The sequence below is a fragment of the Paralichthys olivaceus genome, chromosome 6 (assembly GCF_024713975.1).
Source record: "Paralichthys olivaceus isolate ysfri-2021 chromosome 6, ASM2471397v2, whole genome shotgun sequence".
In the NCBI taxonomy this organism is placed as follows: domain Eukaryota; kingdom Metazoa; phylum Chordata; class Actinopteri; order Pleuronectiformes; family Paralichthyidae; genus Paralichthys; species Paralichthys olivaceus.
The window spans coordinates 24,403,489-24,424,295 of record NC_091098.1 but is presented as its reverse complement, the minus strand read 5'-3'; the positions used below and the strand labels follow the sequence as shown (position 1 = coordinate 24,424,295).

Genomic DNA, 20,807 nt, shown 5'->3' with positions numbered 1-20,807 from the left:
TTGATATTCAATTGAGAGCAAACATTTTAAGCACAGCTTCCTCACCGGATGGGAGTGCAGCTGGAATGTTAATAATCAGGTTTACTGGATTTTTGAAATGTTGACATTTCTTATGGTCTCTGTGGTCTCAAAGGGCTTGTTCACATTTTTAATTCACTCATTATATCCACTCACCACTTCGCCGATGGAGGGAGGATGAAAGTGTTTGATGCCACAAAATACTTGATTTGAACGTATACTTGTAATTTAGGTTTTAACAAAATATCCTCTAACCACTTCTCTGTCACTTTTTTAATTTTTCAACTGCAAGTTATTTTAACACACATGTCGCAATTAAGCTTCCTCGTGAACCGCAGAGATTTTAAAAGAAACACACACACACACACACACACACACACACACACACACACACACACACACAAAAGAACAGTTTACACAATCGCAGTTCTTATTTTGTATTTTGATGCGACCCACGTGTTGAGCAAAGGGCGCACACTTCCGCATTCAGAAAGCCACGCCCTGTGTTTTCACGCTTATCGCGTACGGGGCGTGAGTCCTGACAGTCAGTCCGCTGCCTCTCCCCGCAGAGACAGCACCAGCACCGGCCTCCTCCTCCTCCTCCGCGACTCTCCTCATCCCGCTGGGTAAGTGTTACCCTCTTTACCAAACCAAAGTCACCGGACGAACAGAAAACAACACGGTGACATCACCACCAACGCGATTTAAACCACGTTTCACTCGCGAGGCGCTGGTGCGTTAGATAGCTAGCTAGCCAGCTAGCTTGTTTGCTAGCTAGCTCACCCCGACTGACACTTACACGCCGCTACGCATTTTTACGTGAATCTCACGTTTGGTTTCCTGTCAGCTGTTTCAGACACTCGGCTGAACACACCGACCGCACCCAGGATCTGCCGCGATATTCGGCGTACATCCTGTTTCTTAAATCGCCAAGATTAGAGTCGATCATCACGTAGTTAGCTTCACCAAGACGCCATTAACCGATGTGTTTTGAATGAGGAAACCGAGGGACCCAAGTTTGTTTGACTGTAATGTCGTCTTTTTTTAATTCATATCGTAACTAAACCCACGCCGAATCCCCCCCATCGCTACGGACAACGTGTTTAAAAACCTCGGTAGGACCAGACCAGACACACACAAGCGCCGTCACGCTGGCTGATTTAAAATCGTCATATTTTGTATGGTCTTTGGCGCGAGAGGGTGTGTTTACCCAGATGACTTCCACTGAGAGACCCTTGCTAATTCACCCACGTTTCTTCCTCCATCAGAAATTGTGACTTGTCCCGCTTCGTCATGGATCTCACATCTGTCCCTGTCCTGCTCGTGCTCGGCCTTGTCGTCGCTGCCCAAGGTCAGTGTGGAAACTTCAATGAGTCAGACACTCGGAGCCAACGTGAAGGCACCGTGGAGCCAAGCGGCCCCTTGTGTTGGGTCACGTACACAGACTTCAACTTTCATTGTTTCAGTCACTGTGCTGTAAAATGACATCACATTGGATATCAGCCTAGTTAGAGACTGGACGAAGAGGGGAGCATTTATCAGATTTATTGTTTGTTGTCATGTTGTCCTGCTCCGACTGTCAGACAAACTGGATTCCCCTGTGCTTTCACACACGACGGCTCAGTGTTGATTATATCTTTTTCATCATCTCCACCATGAAGAGCAGAAACATTTAGAGAGTCACAGAGTATAAATTGTAAATGGTCTGTGTTTACATAAAGCAGTTTTGCAATTCACAATCACTCTCAACTCAAACAAGAACAGCTGAAGGTTACAGACTCCAGTTAAAACGGCTGGCAGCTGTAGTGTAATCCAGTAATTTCAATGTCTGTGACGTTCAGTATCTTGTCCGAGGTCACTTGGTCATGCAGGATGGTTTTCTCTACTCAGCTATATTATAAATGAGCAATGTATTTCAACGTTGAAATAAAGGTTGAATAAACTTTCTGTCTTTCTTTTCCCATTATAGCTCAAAACTGTACCAAACCTTTGGGCGGACCCAACATGAGCTTGAAGGGCGATGACATTCTTTTAGATGCGTTCCCGGAGGGCGCTAAGGTTTCTTTCGCCTGTGATGTTGGCTACGCGTCTGCAGGAGGGTCCTCAACCATCACCTGTACACAGGGCGGCTGGAGTCTCGTGAGGATGAAATGCGAGAGTGAATATCAGGACTTGATTTTTACATACACGTTACTAACATCAGGCAGTATGACCATGTTCAGCCCTGGTATAAATATTCTAATAGTTATTATAATCTGATAACAAGTGGTCTTGAAGTAAGTGTGAACGCACACAAATGTGTCCTTAATGCATTCTGATCACCCAGACCACATTTAGAGGAGGCCCGGGACACGTGGCCACTTTTCACTCTGTGAACGTAAATCCATCCGCGGCCAAAACTGAGTTCACTACGATGTCACAATGAATCAAACATTTTGAATGCCTCTCAGTGAGTGTCCATGCATTGATCATTTCATCAAAGTATCAACACATTATGATTGATGCTTTTCTTAAATGGTTGCAATCTTTTTCATTCCCTGATACACACACCACTATCTGAATTGAATCATCTTTATACTCGGACTGGGTAAAAACAATAATCTGGTCTCCGTAAACACAAATTAGGTGCTTGATTGTTTGCATATAGAGCAGGGAAGCGCTCACAGGAGACACATTCAGGACGGATCTTGATGTCATGTGTGAACAGACGCAATTGTGATTGAATCTCTCAGGACAAACTTTAATACCAGGTATAAACAGGGTCTGTTTTACATTCAGTTTTGGCAGCACTGTCTGAGATGGAACCATTTAGTAAATGATGCCATACCAACATATAAATGGTCTCTTCGATGAGTCACTGGTAATATGTAGTGACCAACCCCGCTGAGTTATTTGTGCATAGTGTTACCAAATCATTTTATAGGGTGGACTTTAATCTTTACAAACGTTTTCTTTCTTTCAGGAAAGGAATGTGGCTCTGCTGGAGAAGTTGCAAATGGAGAGATTGATTACTCTGAAGGGACTCAGTTTGGCGATAAAGTTGTGATCACATGCAACAGAGGGTTAGTATTAAACTAATGATGCTCCTGTCAAACGTAAATCTTTCATAAATATTTGTGGTCTGAAGTCAAACTCCCCCCCCCCCCCCAATCTAGTTACAATTTGGTTGGCGCAAGGGAACTCGTGTGTGGAGACAAAGGGTGGTTGAACAGGTTGCCAACATGTGAAGGTTGGTCATTTGTCTTCGTTTTGTTTATACAAAAAAAAACTTTACGAGACACAGAAAAACTGTGTAAAAAGGATTTAAATTCTAAAAGGTGTCATTTTTATTTTGCAGCAATTACTTGTCAACCGCCACCTATGATTCAAAATGGCAATTTCCGTCCAATGGAAGACCACTACACATTCTCGGAGGTTGTAAACTACGCTTGTGAAAAGCTTTATTCACTTGATGGTTCGAAATCAAGTGAATGTTCAGAGGATGGGAGATTCAAACCTGATCCTCCAACGTGTGTCAGTAAGTGTTTTTTTTTTATTTTTCTCAAGATTCTCCAACTTAATCTCAGCTGAGACTCTCACTAATACTCTGTATTGCTTTCCATCTTCTTTGCCAACAGTGGTTACATGTGACGACCCTGTTATTGATAATGGTTTCTGGGCTGGGGGTTCTCGACCCCCCCATGGATACAAGGCTAGTGTGACGTTCCAGTGCAAACCTAAGTACAAATTGATTGGAGAGCAGACGCAGACATGTAACATAAATGGCAAATGGTCACCTGGACTTCCAACATGCAGTTGTAAGTTTTATGTGCATGTGTGTTTATGCTAATTTCATATTTAATCTCATTCCTATGTGTGATTAACTATTTATACAAATTAGGGAATATTTTCACTGTCTTTTTTTCCCTCAACTATTAGTACTAAACGAAACTCCAGGATAGTTCAATAGAATTAATCCCTAATCTTCTCCCACTCTGTTGGTCAAGTAGAGTTTGCGAATACGTCTGTATGATACGATGTTCTTTTTTGATCAATGTCAGTAATCATCATCGACCCCAAGACCACCACCACCACCGCCGCCACCACTGCCGCCACCGCCGCCACCGCCACCACCACCACCACTACTATTTCTACAGAAACAGGTAGAGTCTCTTTTGATGAACTTGCTTTGCTCAAATGGTAATCTAATAATCTATAATATCACTGGATTTTGTTAGAGGAAACAACAGTTGAGTGATCCTAGTGATTGTTGGGAACAAGTACAATCAAACCTTTATTTTCACAGCGTTTTGCAACATCTACACATAACGGGGCTTACCAACTGCTTGATCATAATCACACTATGCTAGTGTAAATGGAAAAAAGGGATGAAATAGTATATGAGCAACTCATGTAAACTTCATAATCGAGCCACAAAAGGGAAACATAACAACAACAGAAGTGAGCAACAGCGGATGTTCACAATGAAACCAGCAGATCGATAACTGTTAAATTGGGGTACAGGTGCATTCTTCTCTTTGGATGCTCCAAGCACAAGTATCACAACACCCACTTTTCAACAGCAGCTGGCTTGACCACAATAATTGACTCTTAACTTCAACATCCTTGTTACTCACTTCAGTTGTAGTTGGGTTGTGTGGCAGTTGTGGTTGTGTTTTCACTTCTGCATTCAGGTTGTGGCTGAAGAATTTCTGTGTTAGATGCCGCTACGTTTGTACAACGGCCATTGCTTCACACTTAACCTCAGAATTTCGTGAAAATATTTACTTCTGACTTTATATCTCTCATTTAGCTGATCCTAAAACAACTAAGATACCTGGTAAGTCATCAAAAATCTGTTTTATTACATTCATTAAATCAATTAATCTCTGTCCTCTTCCATGATCTCAACCCCCCCACCCCCCCTTTTTTTTATCTACAGAGAGTGGAGGTAACAGCTTCAAGCAGTACGGACTTCCAATTCTGAGTAAGTTTCCACTTGAGTCTTGAACAGTAGGTGAAGAAAGTAAAGAGTTAGTGTTGATGCAAAAAGAAGATCACGATGGCCTCAGAGGAACGGGGGGGGTCAAATTATATGGAATTCTTTTAATTCAATTCAATTAAATTGGGTTAGCGCCAAATCATAACATTCATTATCTCAAGGCACTTTACACAGAAGGTCGAGACCTTAAAAAATGACAGAGAAACCGTTTCCATAGTGAGCTGCACTGTGAAGAGAAAAGATAGAGAGATGATGTTTTCATTGTGATTAAAACGATAACAGTAATATTTCTAGATGTTAGTAACGAATTAATTAAATAATAATAATAATAATAATAATAATACGCTCTGGAGTCAAAGTGCCACTTCCAGCCATTAGAACATTCTTGTGCACTAATGTCTGCACGTGTCACTTTGTCACTAGCCTTGGTGATTGTTTTGTACACGATGATCCGCTTGACCGTGGAATGTGCACACAGGGATTGTGTAGTTTTTTCTGAACAGTTTCACAACAGAAAAAACCTTTTATGATTCCCACTCTTCTCATGTGAGGATGGTGGATCCTTTTGCTGGCCTCATATCCAATCATCCCATATTGTGTATTTTTTTTGTCTCATCAAAATAGTCATCATTGTTCTCATCGTTCTCGCTGGTGTCATCTATTGGTTATGCAAGAGAAAACAAGGGTAAATCTTTCAATTATCTTTTCAGACTAACATCCTTTTACAGCTTCTCTATTGCATCTCAGACCCACCAGTAACATATCCCACCCTCTTTGTGACTGCGCGACTTTTCCAACCTTTCTGTTTTGTATTTAAACATAGTTTTCACACTATCTTACCGTTGTGTCTGTCAGCTCTTTCTAAGTGTTGCATGCTGAAGTTGTGTGCATTCTTAAGTGTGCTTGGCTTCTTCACCACAGTGTCACAGTTGTCAGAAGGGGGCACTGTTGTAAGCCTCAACCAGTACTCTCCTGCACAGAGCTGTCAGTCACTCAGCAGAAAGAGCTCTGCCCCCAGTGCCTTATGAGGTTTTAATCGTGCAGAAGAACATATGCGGACATTAGCTAAATGCATCATGAAGATGATGCAGCACGATTATGTGGAAACGATTAGGAATGCAATGGTGTTCGTCTCGTTTTCACAAATTAACGTGACTAAAAGTAACATCAGGTGTAGAAATGTTTTATGTCCACCATCTTACAAGCAAACATGATTGTTGCAAACTAGATTAACTCAAATGTCAAGAGGTGATGGTGTCATTTGCACATTTTATAATACTTAAGGCAGATAGTGTCTTTAAAATGGTTTAATAATCAGCCCGAGAACTGTTCAAAGAACAATCCAGTTCCTTTTTTAAGGACCTGTTAAAATTTGACATGAACTAATTTTGCCTTTGCAAAGTAGGGAGTAGTGGTTAATAAATGTTTCTCAGGAAAAGCTTTCAGTTGCTGCCGGGGCAGAGTCGTTTGAGTGTAACTCGCTGTGTAGGACAGTATCATAACAAGTTTTGAATCTTAAATGCACATCTAAGATTCACAACTTTGGGCTCTATAGGGCTGAATTTGGCAAGTCGCTGAAATATAACAATAATAATAATAATAAAAAAGGGGATATTTCAGCCATTTGCTCAATACTTATATCTTCCTGCAGAAATGAACAGGTAACATTTTGGCATCTCAAAAAAAAAACACATTTTGGTAGTGCGGCTGCAAGCCAGAGACGAGTGGTGGCTTGTGTGTGTGTGGTATCCTTTCTTAAAAGTTGTTCTGGGTCCTCTGTACACTTTACTACATTATATAAAACTGGGTCATACGTTAGCAGTAAAGTTGACCATTATTGGATTACAGCTCTCAGAGAAGTTTTCCCGACAATGAGGCTGCAAAACATGGAGAGGGAATTCCACTATCGGTAAGAAGATTGGCCGCAAAGCACACTTGAACTTATGTATGCCAAATGCACAGATAATGATGAGATGAGCAGGAACGGTATATGATGATATGGTTGGATCATTTTAAGGGAGACATATGATGCTTGTCAGTGTTTTTATCCTTCGAGGTGTTATTTATGTTTTTGTCTATGTAAAGTTTCTGCAAATTTAAAGTCCAAAGTCTGTGGTAGAGGGAACTCCGATTCCCCAAGAGACCCTGCTCCTGAAACGCCTCCTGCTATTTCTATGTAACATGAGATGACATTTGCATAATGCACGCCTGGCAGCTAGTCTGTCACGCCCCCCCGAATAAGGCCAAGTAAAACAGGAGCGAGGGCAGTCGCTTCCTACACTGGAAGCGTTTGACCAGTCACACCAGAGCAGTCAGGGTTTTTACCAGGAGGAGACGGGAGGGACAACCACAGGTTTCAGAAGAGGAACTGCAGCAATACGCGGAAAGTGATGCATTTCCTGAGCATTAGAATGTGTCAACCTTTTCAAGCAAGACACCGTTTTAAAGTTGGAGACCTATATGTGAGCAGAATGTGTCTTCTTTAATATTCCATACTGTCAGTTCATGCCGTGCTGTATTATTGCAGTAATGTTCACCATGCTTCTTCCTCCACATTATCCTGAGCTGCAAACTAAACCTGTTGGTCTGACAGTTGGAAGAATGTACCAACATCCCTGTCTTTAAACCCGTCACAAATGTTTATACATTTCTTTCCTTCATTCACAGGGCTGTAGGGTTTTTTTTTTTTTTACATGTCATGTTAACACTATTTTTCTTATTCTTTGCCTGCAGTAAGCATCGCTGTTCTACTTCACGGGATGTTACAATGATTTGAACTGGAAGAAGAACGCTTCTGGACGAGGGTTTTAACATGCTCGTAGCTTTAATCTGGTGATACAGACGTTATGCCATATCACATCCTGAAATCTCTGCAGTCTGAGCTCAGTCCTCAGCTTATTCTCCTGCTTGTTGCTCTAGTTAGATGAGTAATGTGCATATGTAATACTTTACTTTTAACTCAACATAATTATTTCTGTCCGTGATGAGGGCCAGTTCAGAAGTTTTTCTTTTGTCTTAATTCCGAATGAGTGAGATTTTGTTTGTCAAAGAAGCTTTTAAACATTTGCACTAATACTCATAGCACAGCTGAAGCCACTATAGCATGAAATGCAGCAATGGTTGGAATTGAGAAATATTGAATGTTTGCACTGCTTACCTTAAACACAGCCGTTGGGATTAAACAGCATTTCAGTGTGATGCTAAAAAACTGATTGAATTGTAACTTCAGACAAAGCTCGTAACTGATATATTGTTGACACCCCTTATAGATGGAGGGGGTCGGAGCCTAAATACTAGTCCTGTAAATTCAACCTCCACCGCTCAGAAAGGTGGGATGCAGCGTAGTGCCTGTCTGTCGACATGTGGGTGTTTTAAATGCCTTATTCCAAACAGACATTTTTCCTTTTAGAACTGCCAAACTGTTCACTGACTTGTTGGTGACAGGTAACGAGGCTTAATCACGAGCCTAACAAATTCCCCACACTACTGTGAAAGAGAAAAGCTTCCAGTGTTACGTGTTGACTGTGGCGACATTGAGATGTACTGAATACGATTTGTAAAGATTTTTTGCACTTGCTCAACATTTTATTTATTTGTTAAAAAAAATAAATTTTAGTTTTCTGTAAATTTGAAGTCAAAAATAATTTTGTAATGATGAAATAAATCTTGATGTGTTAGATATGCTTTGATTTTTTTTTTAATATTGCACAAACTTTGCTTATCGCTACATGTTTTCTTTCACCAGAAACCTCTTGGTCCCAAATCTTTAAGACATAAAACTAATAATTAACAAGGAAACACTAGCTACTCACATCTCATTTCATTTGCAGACTTTACCAGTTGTATGGATCAAAAAGCCTGTGAGAAAATCATTCCTTCAAAAAGGCCGTTAAATGATGTGGTTATAGTGATCACGTAGTCCGCTTACAGTGTTCATTTTGGGTCTTTTAACTCTATTTGAATAAAACAAACAATTCTGATGCAATAGTTTATTTTACAGTGCCGAACATCCAATTACTCAAATTGCTTTTATACCAACATTTCATCAAGTGCAAATGTTTTACTTATCACCTGTTGCATTACTGTTAAACTGCAAACAGGACATTTCTTCTAGGTGAGAGACATAAAACAATGCATTTTACTGTCAACACTAAAATATAGAATATGGCCTGTATTATAAATCAATCTAGATATCAATGAGAGACCCTGCACTGTTTGAAAACTAAATACCACTTTGCCTCAAATTAAACTGTTTAACTGTCCAAGTTTCAGAGCAGTAAACTCCACATCAGGGATGAGATCTGTCCTTCACTGTAACCGATTTCAAATGGTGCTAGAAACAATAGTAGACTCTGAACACCAAAAGAAATCGGTCAACCTTGGAGATAGGACAAAGAGCGTGAGCTTTCGTTTGTTGACCACTGGATGGCGCTTTCACGGAGCGACGCTTGACAGGTGAAATTTTCTCTTTTACCCTCAGCACCAGAAACATGCTGTGACACTTCACGGCTTCCTGTTCCTGCTCAGTGAAACACTTCCCACCCCAAGAACACTGATTTCAAATGGTGCTAGATAGATGACAATACTCTAAGCCACCATCTGAAACCAGCTTCCAAGGGGGGCACACAAAAGACTTTCAGTGGCGCCAAACACCCTCGATGGAACCTAAACGAAAAAATAAATCAACATTAGTAGGAAACCACAAAAGGGAAATCAACACTGTCTGGTTGACAAGTTGTGATTCTCCATTGTAGTGGATGTGGTACGGGCAGCGATTCCACGAAGGCGCTTCCAAGAAGCATTTTCGCCGAAACTGAAACAAGAAGATTTGAGAGAACAAGAAAAAATGGTTCAGATGCAGCAGCAGATAGACGTGTAGCTCAATATCCGCATGTACTGTAATTAACAAGGAGCCTCGGAAAGATACCATAGATACGAAGCAGTGACTCGAGGGACAGATGTTTTTGATAATAGGTATTAATATTTTCAAGAAGACAAAATGTGGTCTGGGGCAAACTTCTTAACTAATTCAAGATGCTCCTTGTAGATTGCAGCTTTCTCTCTTTACTTCAAAACAAGAGTTTGAGGACAATAAACAGGCGCTGGTCGACATTTAACAGATTTTTAACTGACGTGGTGAAAAAATGGTGATCTATTCCATCTCAGGAGCATCCATCTCTTACAGAATACAATGGTTTATTTACAGATGTGAATTACAGATGAAGCTAAATAAGAAACATTCACAACTATTGTATGATTGGACTGTGAAATGAGATCTGAGAGAGGCAGACATTGTGGTCCCATAGCTCCGTAGACTTTACATTTGTAAATAGAACAATTAAAGGAGACATAATCTTCGTGTTCAGTCTGATTCATTTAAATTAGTGTTGTTATCATAAAAGATTTACATGCAGTTAAAAAAAACGTCTGAAACACATTCGGTTTAGCTCCTGTCTCTTTAAGGCCGCCCTCCTGATAAGAGTCTGATCTGATTGGCCAGCCCACTCTTGTGATCGGTCATCAGTGGAGAAAATATCAGCCTCTGCTGTTTCTGGGGGGCGTGCTTTATGCAAATTTGAGGCAACGTTAGCGGCGTTCCCATAATTAAGATCCGCCTCCAATACTGTGAAAAATGCCAGGTCAGGGAACGATAAGTATGCAAATCTACGTACCAATTCAATACCACGTCTTTAAAATATTTCTGTATATCCCAGATATAACTGCAATTTCCTTTTCACAGCTCCAAAACAGCAGCTGAGCTTTACTGCCACTGGCGAGCACGAAGCAGTACTGATAGTGAAGCGTTAGACGGAACTTAATGTCAGCAATTTGTAAACATTTCACGCTGGAAAGTGCCGCCAGCAAAACAGCGACATGTGAAAACTTCAGTTTCGATTTATTTAAAGGAAGTAATTGTTGTTTATTCTTAGTTTTATTTTGTAGCCAGGTCACACCCACTTCCATCCTGGGTTAGCAGCACACAGCTGTTCAAATTTTTAAATGCACTGGCATCGGATTGGTACTTGATATCGGTGGAAATGAATAATCCAGGTAACAGAATTAGTTTCGGGACAGAGAAGATGCACAATATTTCTCCTGTAGTTTATTTAACAGGCGTATTTATCACCGTTACACTGATGATTGAATTAATGACGTGCACAGTGCGCTTGTAGTGAAGCTGTCGTTGTTTTTCGAGCAGACCGAGATGACGGTGCAGGGAAAACTGGCAGCACCTCTGATACTATGGACCTTAATTGTAATGCACTCTGAGAGAGGTTAGACTCTCCGGCTCAACGAGGAAGTATGATTCAACGCCCTGGTTCGGGCCAGAAAGCAGAGAGGAGGGAAGCAGGTGAGGGGAGAGAGAGACAGAAGATAGAGAGATGAAATGGAAAACCACAGAGAAAGCACCAGAACACACACCTCTCTCTCTCTCTCTCTCTCTCTCTCTCGCTCTCTCTCAATTCGTTTCTCTGTAACACGCCTACACGGCTGATCTGATACCCGATCCGAGCTTCAAGGATGTGTGAAGGGCCGAAACAGGAACAGAAACACAAAACACCGTCGATGTGCGTCTTCAACGCATCGCTCACCTGCAGCTGCAGCAGGCACACGGACCTCGACGAGTCCTATTCTCTCTTGTTGCCTGGTAGAATAGTCGGGGATGAGTTCGCCATCCGATCGACTAGAAGGGAAAAGCAAAGAAGTGGCAGTCAATGGCTGGCAGTGGGAGCCATGGTGCAGACACGCAGCAGTAATACACTGGCAGGGTGGGGCAGGGACAGGTAGTGACCAGTTCACTGACACGTTGCCAAGTGTTTCAACAAAGTACAAAACTACCAAATCGATTCTAAAATCTTTTCTCCCACTGACGACTGTCTTCAAACCCTCATCCCTTCAGAACACATGCGCCTACACACAGTCTGCCTTCACGTCTCCCCCACACTCGTCTTTTAACCTCACTGAAGCCAGATCAGATGGGAGGAAGGATACAATCCCCACAGCTTTTGCAAGTCCATTTGTTTGTGTGTGAGGGCGTGTAAGGTAATATAAGTGTGTGTGTGTGTGTGTGGGGGTGTGTGTGTGTGTATTTGCACGGTAGCCACAGTGACGGTTTTGATCAGAGAGCCTGTCTATCTGTAGGTGTCTGGTTCCTTTGGCTGCCTCAACCCAACCCTGACAATTTTCTTTTTTTGGGCTGTTTGTTGCTTGTGTGCCACTGGACCTGTTGTGTAATGCTTATGAAAGATTTAAAGGGACAGGAGGCCTTCAGGGAATGTGTGACGCACCCTGGGGAAACTCATAAGGGCCAAGTCGTCACAGTCGTCCGTCATTTTAAACACAGCGAATTGAAATGAAATGGATTTTCACACCTAGAGTAAAGCTGAGAGTGAAATATGCACGATATGACATTTACTTAAAACATTGACGTGTTTCCTTGTTAGCAGGTTTTTTTGGTTACTCTTGTTGACGGTTAAGAACACAGGATGACGCACCTTGTTACAAGACGGGGCTAAACAAATTAAATTTGATTGATTGATTCATAATAAATAATACAGCTTATTTAAAAAAAGACCTAAATGAACCATCTAGTGTGGAGCTAAAACGATTCGGTCTCTAACGGTGCGTCACCTTTACGCTTGGTGTTGATGTGTGTGTGTGTGTGTGGCCTCAGACAAGCAGACGAACCAGAGTCTTCACTTATTCATAAGGAATGCCCCCCCCCCCACCCCGTAGTGGCGAGTTGACTGGGAGAGTATCAGCTTCAGCGCTGATAATAAGAACCTTCGTCTCTACAATCATCATAAATACGCAGCCTCAGTATAGCGTTTGTTATACCATCAGCACATTTAAAAGAGAGAGGGTGAACGAGAGAGGGGGGGGGGGGCGCTGACTGTGGAAGCGGGAGCTGCAATGCAGACCGCGCGGGCAGCCACACACGCTCTTGCATCATCTCAGAAACGTGGCGTCTGTTTGGTCGCCTGACCTCCAGCCAGCAGAACGAGAAGAGCTCGTCCTCGACCGGGGGGGGGGGGGGGGGGGTTTAAGTCCCTCGTGCGGTCGCCACCTTCAACAGACACGGTCCCGCTGTGTGGGAGAAGCTGAGCAGCAGCCCTGGGTCCAGAGTCCAGAGTGAGCAGGAAGTTTTACAGCTCTCGCAGTTCACTTTGATTTCCAGGAAAAGAAACTGATATGTTGCCGTTGTCGTGTTTCTGGAAGCGCAATTTATCGTTTAATCTCCGGGAAAAATGGGACTTGGCAATTGGATTATTAAATATTTAAATTATCCTCGTATGTCGGCCTCAAACAATGTTGAAATCAATAAATAGATGTAAAACTGAGGAGCGATGCTCCACCTGAGACTGTGTTATTGGTACAGTTCCTTTTAATTAATTCAGGTTTTCAGCTGCTGCAGGCTACAGAATCTTGAGATCAACAAACAGCAGGTCATGTGGAATTTGTCTTCACATAAAACAAATAAAACACATTTTTGCCAGGAAATTCAGGTGGAAATCAACGAACTACACTGAAATAATGGCTTCAATGATCGTCACCATTTCGTTGTTATAAGGAAACATTCTGTAGCTCCGGGGAAATTATTAGGAAATGACTTTTCCTGTAAATCGCTGTGTTACTGAGGTACAGAGAGAAATCAGCTGATTGGTGAAAGTATGATAATCTCTTCACAATCACTGGCAGGGATGTTCCCAACAAAAGATTCCTCGGCTCTTTAAACTCATAGGAAAATTCATGTTACCATTTTTTTTTTTTACCTTCTAACAATGACCAACAAGTCAACTCATACAAAACATACATGTATCCACGGAACAGTGTTTCTGCACAAGCTTTGTATAAAATAAAAGCGCCTCTTAACCAATCAGATGTTGACCTCCGGCTGCCTGCTTGCACTAAGCCAATAATGTGCTGCTGTGCAGCTTGTGGAGCCAGGGGAGCTCCTCCCATCCAATGAGAATCCAGCTTTGGCACGATGGCCTGTGATGCTGCAGCTTTAGGAAGTCCAGTGCATGTGAACTGGAGAGACGCCAAAGCAAAGTCACCAAGAGAGCAAGGTAAACAACTTCTCTCTTTCTCCCCCTCTCTTTTTTTTTTTCTCTATCTCAGTTTCTCTACTTCAGATCCTTAGCTGTGACATTTAGCCCTTTTTTCATCGCTCCCCTTCTCTCGGAGAGCAATGGATGGATAGATAGATAAACAGATAGAGAAAGAGAGGGAGAGGTTCAAGCTGCTGCGTGCTGGTCGAGGAGAAATCCAGCCCAGAGATGACTGCGTCACCGTCTCTGTCTCTCCTTACTACGCAGAAACAAATGTGTCTCGGGAAGGGCTTTGCCAAATCCCAGTGGCCCAGAGGAACGAAAACAAATCACATGATAAAAGTGCCACTAGCCACAGACAGCGAGCTCATCTGTTGTCCGATAACATACAGATCCCAACCAGTCATACAACATGCATGCTCACTCTCCTCATCAACTCCATCGAGAGTTAACCATAACAAGTAGTCGGCAACATATACAGAAAATACACATATAAGGAGACGAATAAAGCAACGGACTTATCCTATAATTTGATTTGATGGCAGCTGTTCTGTACACACCGCTCCGTCGGTGCACACTCCCATATGACGGCGTGTCAAACATATAACACTGTTTCATAATAGGTCATACGACACCATGCATGATTGTATTCACCTATTCACACCGATGTAATCATCTCTATTCCGTGTGGTGATGGTGGCTAAAAAAACACCAAAAAAAAACAGCGATGTTTGAATACCTCGATAATTCTCGGCAAAACATTCCTGACTGAGCTTCGCTGTGGTATTAAGAATCCTCCAGAATATTTTTTTTGTTAACCCCTTTGTCGCACCTCAGCCCACCCAACACACTATCACAACAAGATCTAGAGAAACTGTGCCATCTTCAGCATCCATGTTGAAACTCCCAATACCAGCTCTCACAGGAACTACACAGCACACACACAGACAGACACACACACACACACACACACACATATATATATATATATATAAATATAGTAGCGACAGGCAGAGCAGATCAAAACTACCAAGGAGGAAGAGGAAGAGGAGAAAGCCGAGCTTGTCCGAAACCACTGTGTCCACTTCAGGTGGAAAACTCGATGACTCTGGGCTTCTGCTATCTCAGCTTCTGTTTCTGCCAACATGAAAAAGTGACGTAGCAACTAATCCAAAATCTCTCTCTCTCTCCCTCTGACTTGCTCTCCCTCGTCTCTCTGTCTCCCCCTCTCGCTTTCTGCTTACCTCTCAAACACACGCACCCTTTATTTTCATCTGGTTGCAACAGCAGATCTGCCATTAACACTGCTGCTTCGAACTAACACATAGACACAGAAATGGAGCAGACCCCACAGAAATGCATATGTACGTGCGCATGCACGCACAGCCATGCACACGCACGCAGGATCACGCTATTCCTCTTCCTGAGTGTGACGCAGCACTTAATTCTCTGCGCTTTTATACCACTGTTGTGGCTGCACAACACAGCGTAATGATCAAGCTGAGGCAGAAACACACTTGCTCGCATCCACACAAGGGAAGTCAGCATGAGCAGACTGCAGTAAAAGGGACCCTACCACCACGGCTCCCTGTCCCCCACTCTGTGACGCTGCTGTGTCCCCATTTCCCCCCCATGTCCCCTTATAATTGGGTCTCTCTGCCTCTCCGCTGCCCTCCTCTCTGCTAGAGACGCACTCTGGCTCCTCTGTCTGTGAGGCTGAGCTGACTGAGCCTCCTCGATCACCTGACAACCCACTGGTTTTAAAGGCACATCACCAGCTTATGTATCAGTTGCATAAGCGCTCAGATGGTGTTTCGGCTTTTCAAACACTGTCTAATGAGCGACTCCGCTCATCTCTGAAGCTCCACCGGAAGAAATATTCATATATATATAAATATCTGTACGTTGTCTCTGGTAGAAAATTATATGATGGTTGATAGTGATTTCTGCTCCACATTCAGTGTTAATACGTTTTACTTCCTGAATAGAGCTAGCATTGAAAAGAACATAGTGTGTGAGGAGATTTACCATGAATAGGCCGACCACACGTTCTTCCTCTTTCATTTCTTGTTGTTTCCTGCCTCCGACCTCATCCAAAGGAGACAAAAAAAAAACTGTTTAATCCTAATCATCAACATCTATTTAACATAAATGACTTTCTAGTTCCATAATGCCACAAATCTTGTAAAACAACGAGACTATAAAAAACTTAACTGTGAACTGATACGCAATTGTATAACACTTGTATGAAATGTTAGAGGGAAGTTGCTGTGTCTTTAAAATGACTGTGACGCTGTCTTATAAATAGTCTGTTTTGGTTCAGTCAAACATTAGCAGAGTTTATTTTAAGAATTTGAGGCTTTGCAGTTTCATTTGATTCTTCACGTACCTTGATCAGATGAGTTTCCGTCTCTAACGTAATTTGGCCAACGGAGCTGTGGGAACACAAAAGGACAGAAATTAGTTGTCAGTACAACACCCAAAAAAATTATAATTACTAATGATTACTAGTTAATTATTTATCTTAACGTGAGTAACTCCAGCACCACGTAGAGAGTTAAAAGTTAAAATCAATGAATGATTATTGTCCATATCCACAATTAGATTGAAAAAATAATGTCTTAAATCAAATTAGAAAAAAAACTGCTTGTGTAAATACCAAGGCAACGCCGTAGCGTGCTTCACAGCAATAAGAGGAACAATCTGTTCTGAACAAGGCTGAGGCAATAAAGGTCCGTCTGCCTTTCTCAAGCATAAAGTCCCTTTTACGTGCCAAACTGAAATAAGAGCTTTGCCACAGTTAACAAAAGATAAATAAAGTTCCTCTCTGTACCGGCTCAGCTATTTGTTACAGAGATATAAATTTTGCGTTCAACAAGTGCCTTCATCAATAATTCATAGATTCTCTTTTGAGTTAGGGAGAACATTTCCACGGAGGAAATTCAGTTTATTACGAAAATCACAAGTGTTGGCTTGAACTGCAGTCAACGACATTTTGAGAATATGTTTAACGCTGCAGCAGCGCGGCCTTGCCGACTTAACCTTAGTTTTTAAAAGGATTGAAAGATGACAAGGAAAATTCAAAAGCTGAGTTGTCAATGTCATTTTTTCTTTATCCTCCAGGTTCATGTTTAGATTTTCTTCCAGTGGCTGTAAAATGTTCTTACCTAAAGTCACTTGCAGCCTTGTGACGTGCATATTCCCCACCGGAGTCGGAGGATACAAAGCCCACAGCTTCACCTTACAGCGACTGAGAAAGGAGAGCAGCGGTAACAGAATCAGCTTTCACCCCCGAGCTACATGGGAAACGTAAGAGATCTCAGGGATCAAAGCATGTTTGATCAGAGTAGATGCCGAGTATCGATCCGAGGATTGAGGTCTATCATCTCTGCAGTCTTTACGTGTGTGTCCTGTCCAAGATCTCTACGCACAACGCACATTTTAAAATGAATTTCTTTGCACGCCACATTACATTTAATGCATCTAATAGCGACTGATCTCATGTGCCGGTTCCTTTTCTGTATCTTTATTCATTCACCCAATCGCACTGCAGCCTGTAGCCGCAAACAGGAAGTTTTACTGTGACTGTGGTTTGTGTTTATGCTGACAAGAGACGTGCTACAGCTTTAAAGATACATCCAAGTGCAGCTCCTTCCTGTCTGCTATTTATGTTCCTCATCCAGTGGGCAGTGTGTTAATTTTAGCCGTGTCATCTATCAACCATGCCCGTTCCACTTCCTAAACCTTAATCTCTCCCCTGGAAAACTGCCCAGTCAGCTCCATTCATATGTTTTTGGCTCTATTGGGATCAATGGGCATGGATCCCAAACGCTCCCACACGTGCATTTAATAATAAAAAGATTATCATCATGTTTTTTGTGTATTTACGGTAAACAGTGTGATCATTTTGTCATTACCCAGATCTGCAGGTGCCACGTCTTCAGCTCGTGGTCGAGTAGTTTGCGTCGCAGCAGCTCCTGAGAAAATCCCAGGTATTATTATTTCAGAACAAGCGTATTAAACAGTTTCTGGAGAAAGAACTAGTTTAGTGCAGAGTTACTGTGACACTTTGACACCTTGGATTGAAATGCTGTCAACTTTTTGACAATAAATGATATAAACAGTGAGCTGCTGCGCTGTTGTAAATATCGCTGGTTTTCCGTGACGTGCACTGGCTCTTACCTTCGAGAGAGAGAGAGAGAGAGAGTCTGAAGCAGCACCTCATTTCCCTCTGTAAAAACGAGAACAGCAATATTTATCTGGAGCGGAAGAAGAAAAGTCTAATCTTGACTGTGTGGTTCTGTTAGGATTCTTTAAAACGTTCATTTCTGCGCTTCTCAAATATTCATTAAAATCAAAACGTCAAACAGACGTGTCAATCCTCACGACCGCAGGACTGTGAGGACTTTAAAAAAACAAAACATGTAGATGTTCTGTACAAATATCTGAATCATTCCATCAGCAATGTTTCTGATACTTCATGTTCAGTACGAGCTGTGCAACAAACCTGCACGAACACGCCGCCCTGTGTTGGAAGAGGGAATTACTCATTGGAGGGTTTGTTTACATCAGGAATAAAAAGTGCGTATGACATAGAAACCTCTGGATGGAGCTGAGTCAAGGCGCTGGCACAGGAGGCGCAGACATCACAGCTTTCCAAATATTAAAAAACGAGACTTTAGGAGGAATCAATAACACTAATAAGAAGAATATGTTAAAATAAATAAACTCATAGAAGGGAAGATTTTTCTGCAAATGGAACAATGGAGGGAAAAAAAACAATCTTACATAATATTAACTTTAGGTCTTTACACAACAAAATATTCTTGAATGAAGTGGCAACTTAATTTTACATTTTTACACTTACAATAAAGTATATTTAGCAGTACATTGTACACAACATGATACTGACAAGTACAATAATAACACAACTTTAAAAGTAATTAACCTACGTGCAGATATACAGATATACATTACCAGTGAAAAGCAAGCAACAGACAGATTCCCTTGTTTTTCTTTTAAAAAGTACAATAATTGAAAGTATTCACGCTCCTCTGTAACTTAATCTAACTTCTTATCTTGCCACTTATAATTTAGAAGGGACGAACCAAAGAAACGAGTCTTCATCACAAACAGGTTGAAAACTGAGATTAAACATCGACGATGAGCGCAGGTACCTCGCACATTGAAAACCATTACGCAGCAGCGGGTCACTCACTCCAGAGGTAAAAAACGAAGTGCGCAACATCCTCCTGCAGCAAACACCTCCATCCATCTATCCCCTCCATCTATCCCTCCATCCATCCACCCCCCCCCCCCCACCCACCCCCTCTCTATCACGGGCTCTGAAGGAAAAATGAGCCACAAAATGCGCACAGACATGTTTTTATAAGGAAACAGCTGAGAGCAAATACCTCGCTTATTTCCGGGTAACGTTGGAAACTGCGCACGACATCGCAGTAGCCAAATCACAGTCGTGCGTAATTCTCATTGGCCGCAGATAAAGAGAGAGGCACTTTATAAAAAAAAAAAAAAGAAAAAGGCATGCGTTACATAAATATCACGCAGGTGAATGATGACATGGAGGAAATGTTAGAAAAGAGGGAATGGAGGAAGGAAGGAAGGATACACCGCCCACCGGAGACGCGCAGCAGATGATGGTGTGAGATGCTGGTTCACCGGAGCAGAAAGTGCATGGAGACGAGGAGTTTCTGGAGGAAGTGTGGACAGCAGGAGGAGAAGGAGGAGGAGGCGGAGGAGGAGGAAAGGGTGGGAGGGGGTGAACTACTCACAGTGTCCGTGTCTCGCCGGCTCCGGTGCGGTCCCCTCCGCCCTCAGCCTCCCGGTGTTGTGGGTCAGAGTCCTCGGTGGTTCCTTTAATGGACCAGACTCGTCCAGCGACATTTTTTCACAGCAACACCGCTGCGCCACGCCCACCCGCACACACCCCCGTCTCCCGATTGGACGTCGCCGCGAGACGCGTCGGCGCGATCACGTGCTCTTGACGCATGTTTGCAAACAGGAACAGAGCAGCGTGTTATGTATGAGGCGGCGAGGAGGAGGAGGAGGACGCAACACTGATGATAGCAACAGAGGGGATTATGATGATGCTCACAATGATATGCCAGTAACGATGATAAGATAATGATGATAATGATAATAATGATAATAATGCACGTCACATGTGTCTCTTTCCTCCCATAGTCTCTCTCTCTCTCTCTCTCTCTCTCTTTGCAGGTATCTCTGACGCCACAACTGCAGGATAACATCTATTATTATTAATATTAGCAGTAATACTTATTATTCATTAATTATTATATGAATTGTTGCTGCTGTCATTAATAATCAATCTTTACACTGCTATTGTTTTCATTATAACTAGTCAAGAGCTGAAGCCACAACTGCAGGATAACATCTATTAATATTAGCAGTAATACTTATTATTCATTAATTATTATATGAATTGTGGCTGCTATTGTTTTCATTATAACCAGTCAAGAGCTGATGCCTGACAGCAGGGAGGCAAATACAAGCAAAATAAGACCCCCCAACTGAGATTTATGATTAAAAATGAAACAGATATTAACAGTGAACCCGGAATTAATATAAACAAAGCATTTTGAGAAGTGATTGAAAATCTAGTCCATGTTTAATGAATGCCTTATAGGCCACGTGAAGAAATGGAGGCAGCTCACGTGATTTACATGATCAGCATTGATTCAGCCTCAGACAGCTCTGTACCCTGCTGGTTTATT

At 42.2% G+C, this 20,807-nt stretch overlaps 1 protein-coding gene and 1 long non-coding RNA gene across 12 annotated transcripts; one reads left to right on the top strand and one right to left on the bottom strand.

Moving 5' to 3' along the window:
• Positions 1-485: 485 nt before the first annotated feature.
• On the top strand, positions 486-8,678 carry LOC109640823 (C4b-binding protein alpha chain-like). Of its 8 annotated transcripts, none has more exons than XM_069526753.1 (13): positions 486-644; positions 1,287-1,369; positions 1,988-2,176; positions 2,981-3,080; positions 3,174-3,247; positions 3,356-3,535; positions 3,636-3,815; positions 4,059-4,160; positions 4,811-4,837; positions 4,940-4,984; positions 5,624-5,684; positions 6,848-6,908; positions 7,733-8,678. In XM_069526753.1, the coding sequence occupies exons 2-13, from the start codon at positions 1,312-1,314 to the stop codon at positions 7,733-7,735; spliced, it is 1,080 nt and encodes a 359-aa protein (XP_069382854.1). In that variant the 5' UTR covers positions 486-644; positions 1,287-1,311; the 3' UTR covers positions 7,736-8,678. The 8 variants fall into 8 exon arrangements, with proteins under 8 accessions (XP_069382854.1, XP_069382856.1, XP_069382855.1 ...); XM_069526758.1 differs by having other exon boundaries at positions 576-1,133; XM_069526755.1 differs by lacking the exon at positions 4,811-4,837.
• A 295-nt stretch (positions 8,679-8,973) lies between these two features.
• Positions 8,974-19,979, bottom strand: LOC109640822 (uncharacterized). 4 transcript variants are annotated; one of them, XR_002203529.2, is made up of 8 exons: positions 19,230-19,358; positions 18,235-18,283; positions 17,970-18,029; positions 17,220-17,302; positions 16,442-16,487; positions 16,081-16,140; positions 11,593-11,684; positions 8,974-9,664 (listed from the first exon to the last, which is right to left on the bottom strand). It is a non-coding gene; the product is annotated as an uncharacterized lncRNA (long non-coding RNA). The 4 variants fall into 4 exon arrangements; XR_011243204.1 differs by lacking the exon at positions 8,974-9,664 and adding an exon at positions 9,743-9,812; XR_011243203.1 differs by lacking the exons at positions 8,974-9,664; positions 19,230-19,358 and adding an exon at positions 19,845-19,979 and having other exon boundaries at positions 10,449-11,684.
• Positions 19,980-20,807: the final 828 nt, after the last annotated feature.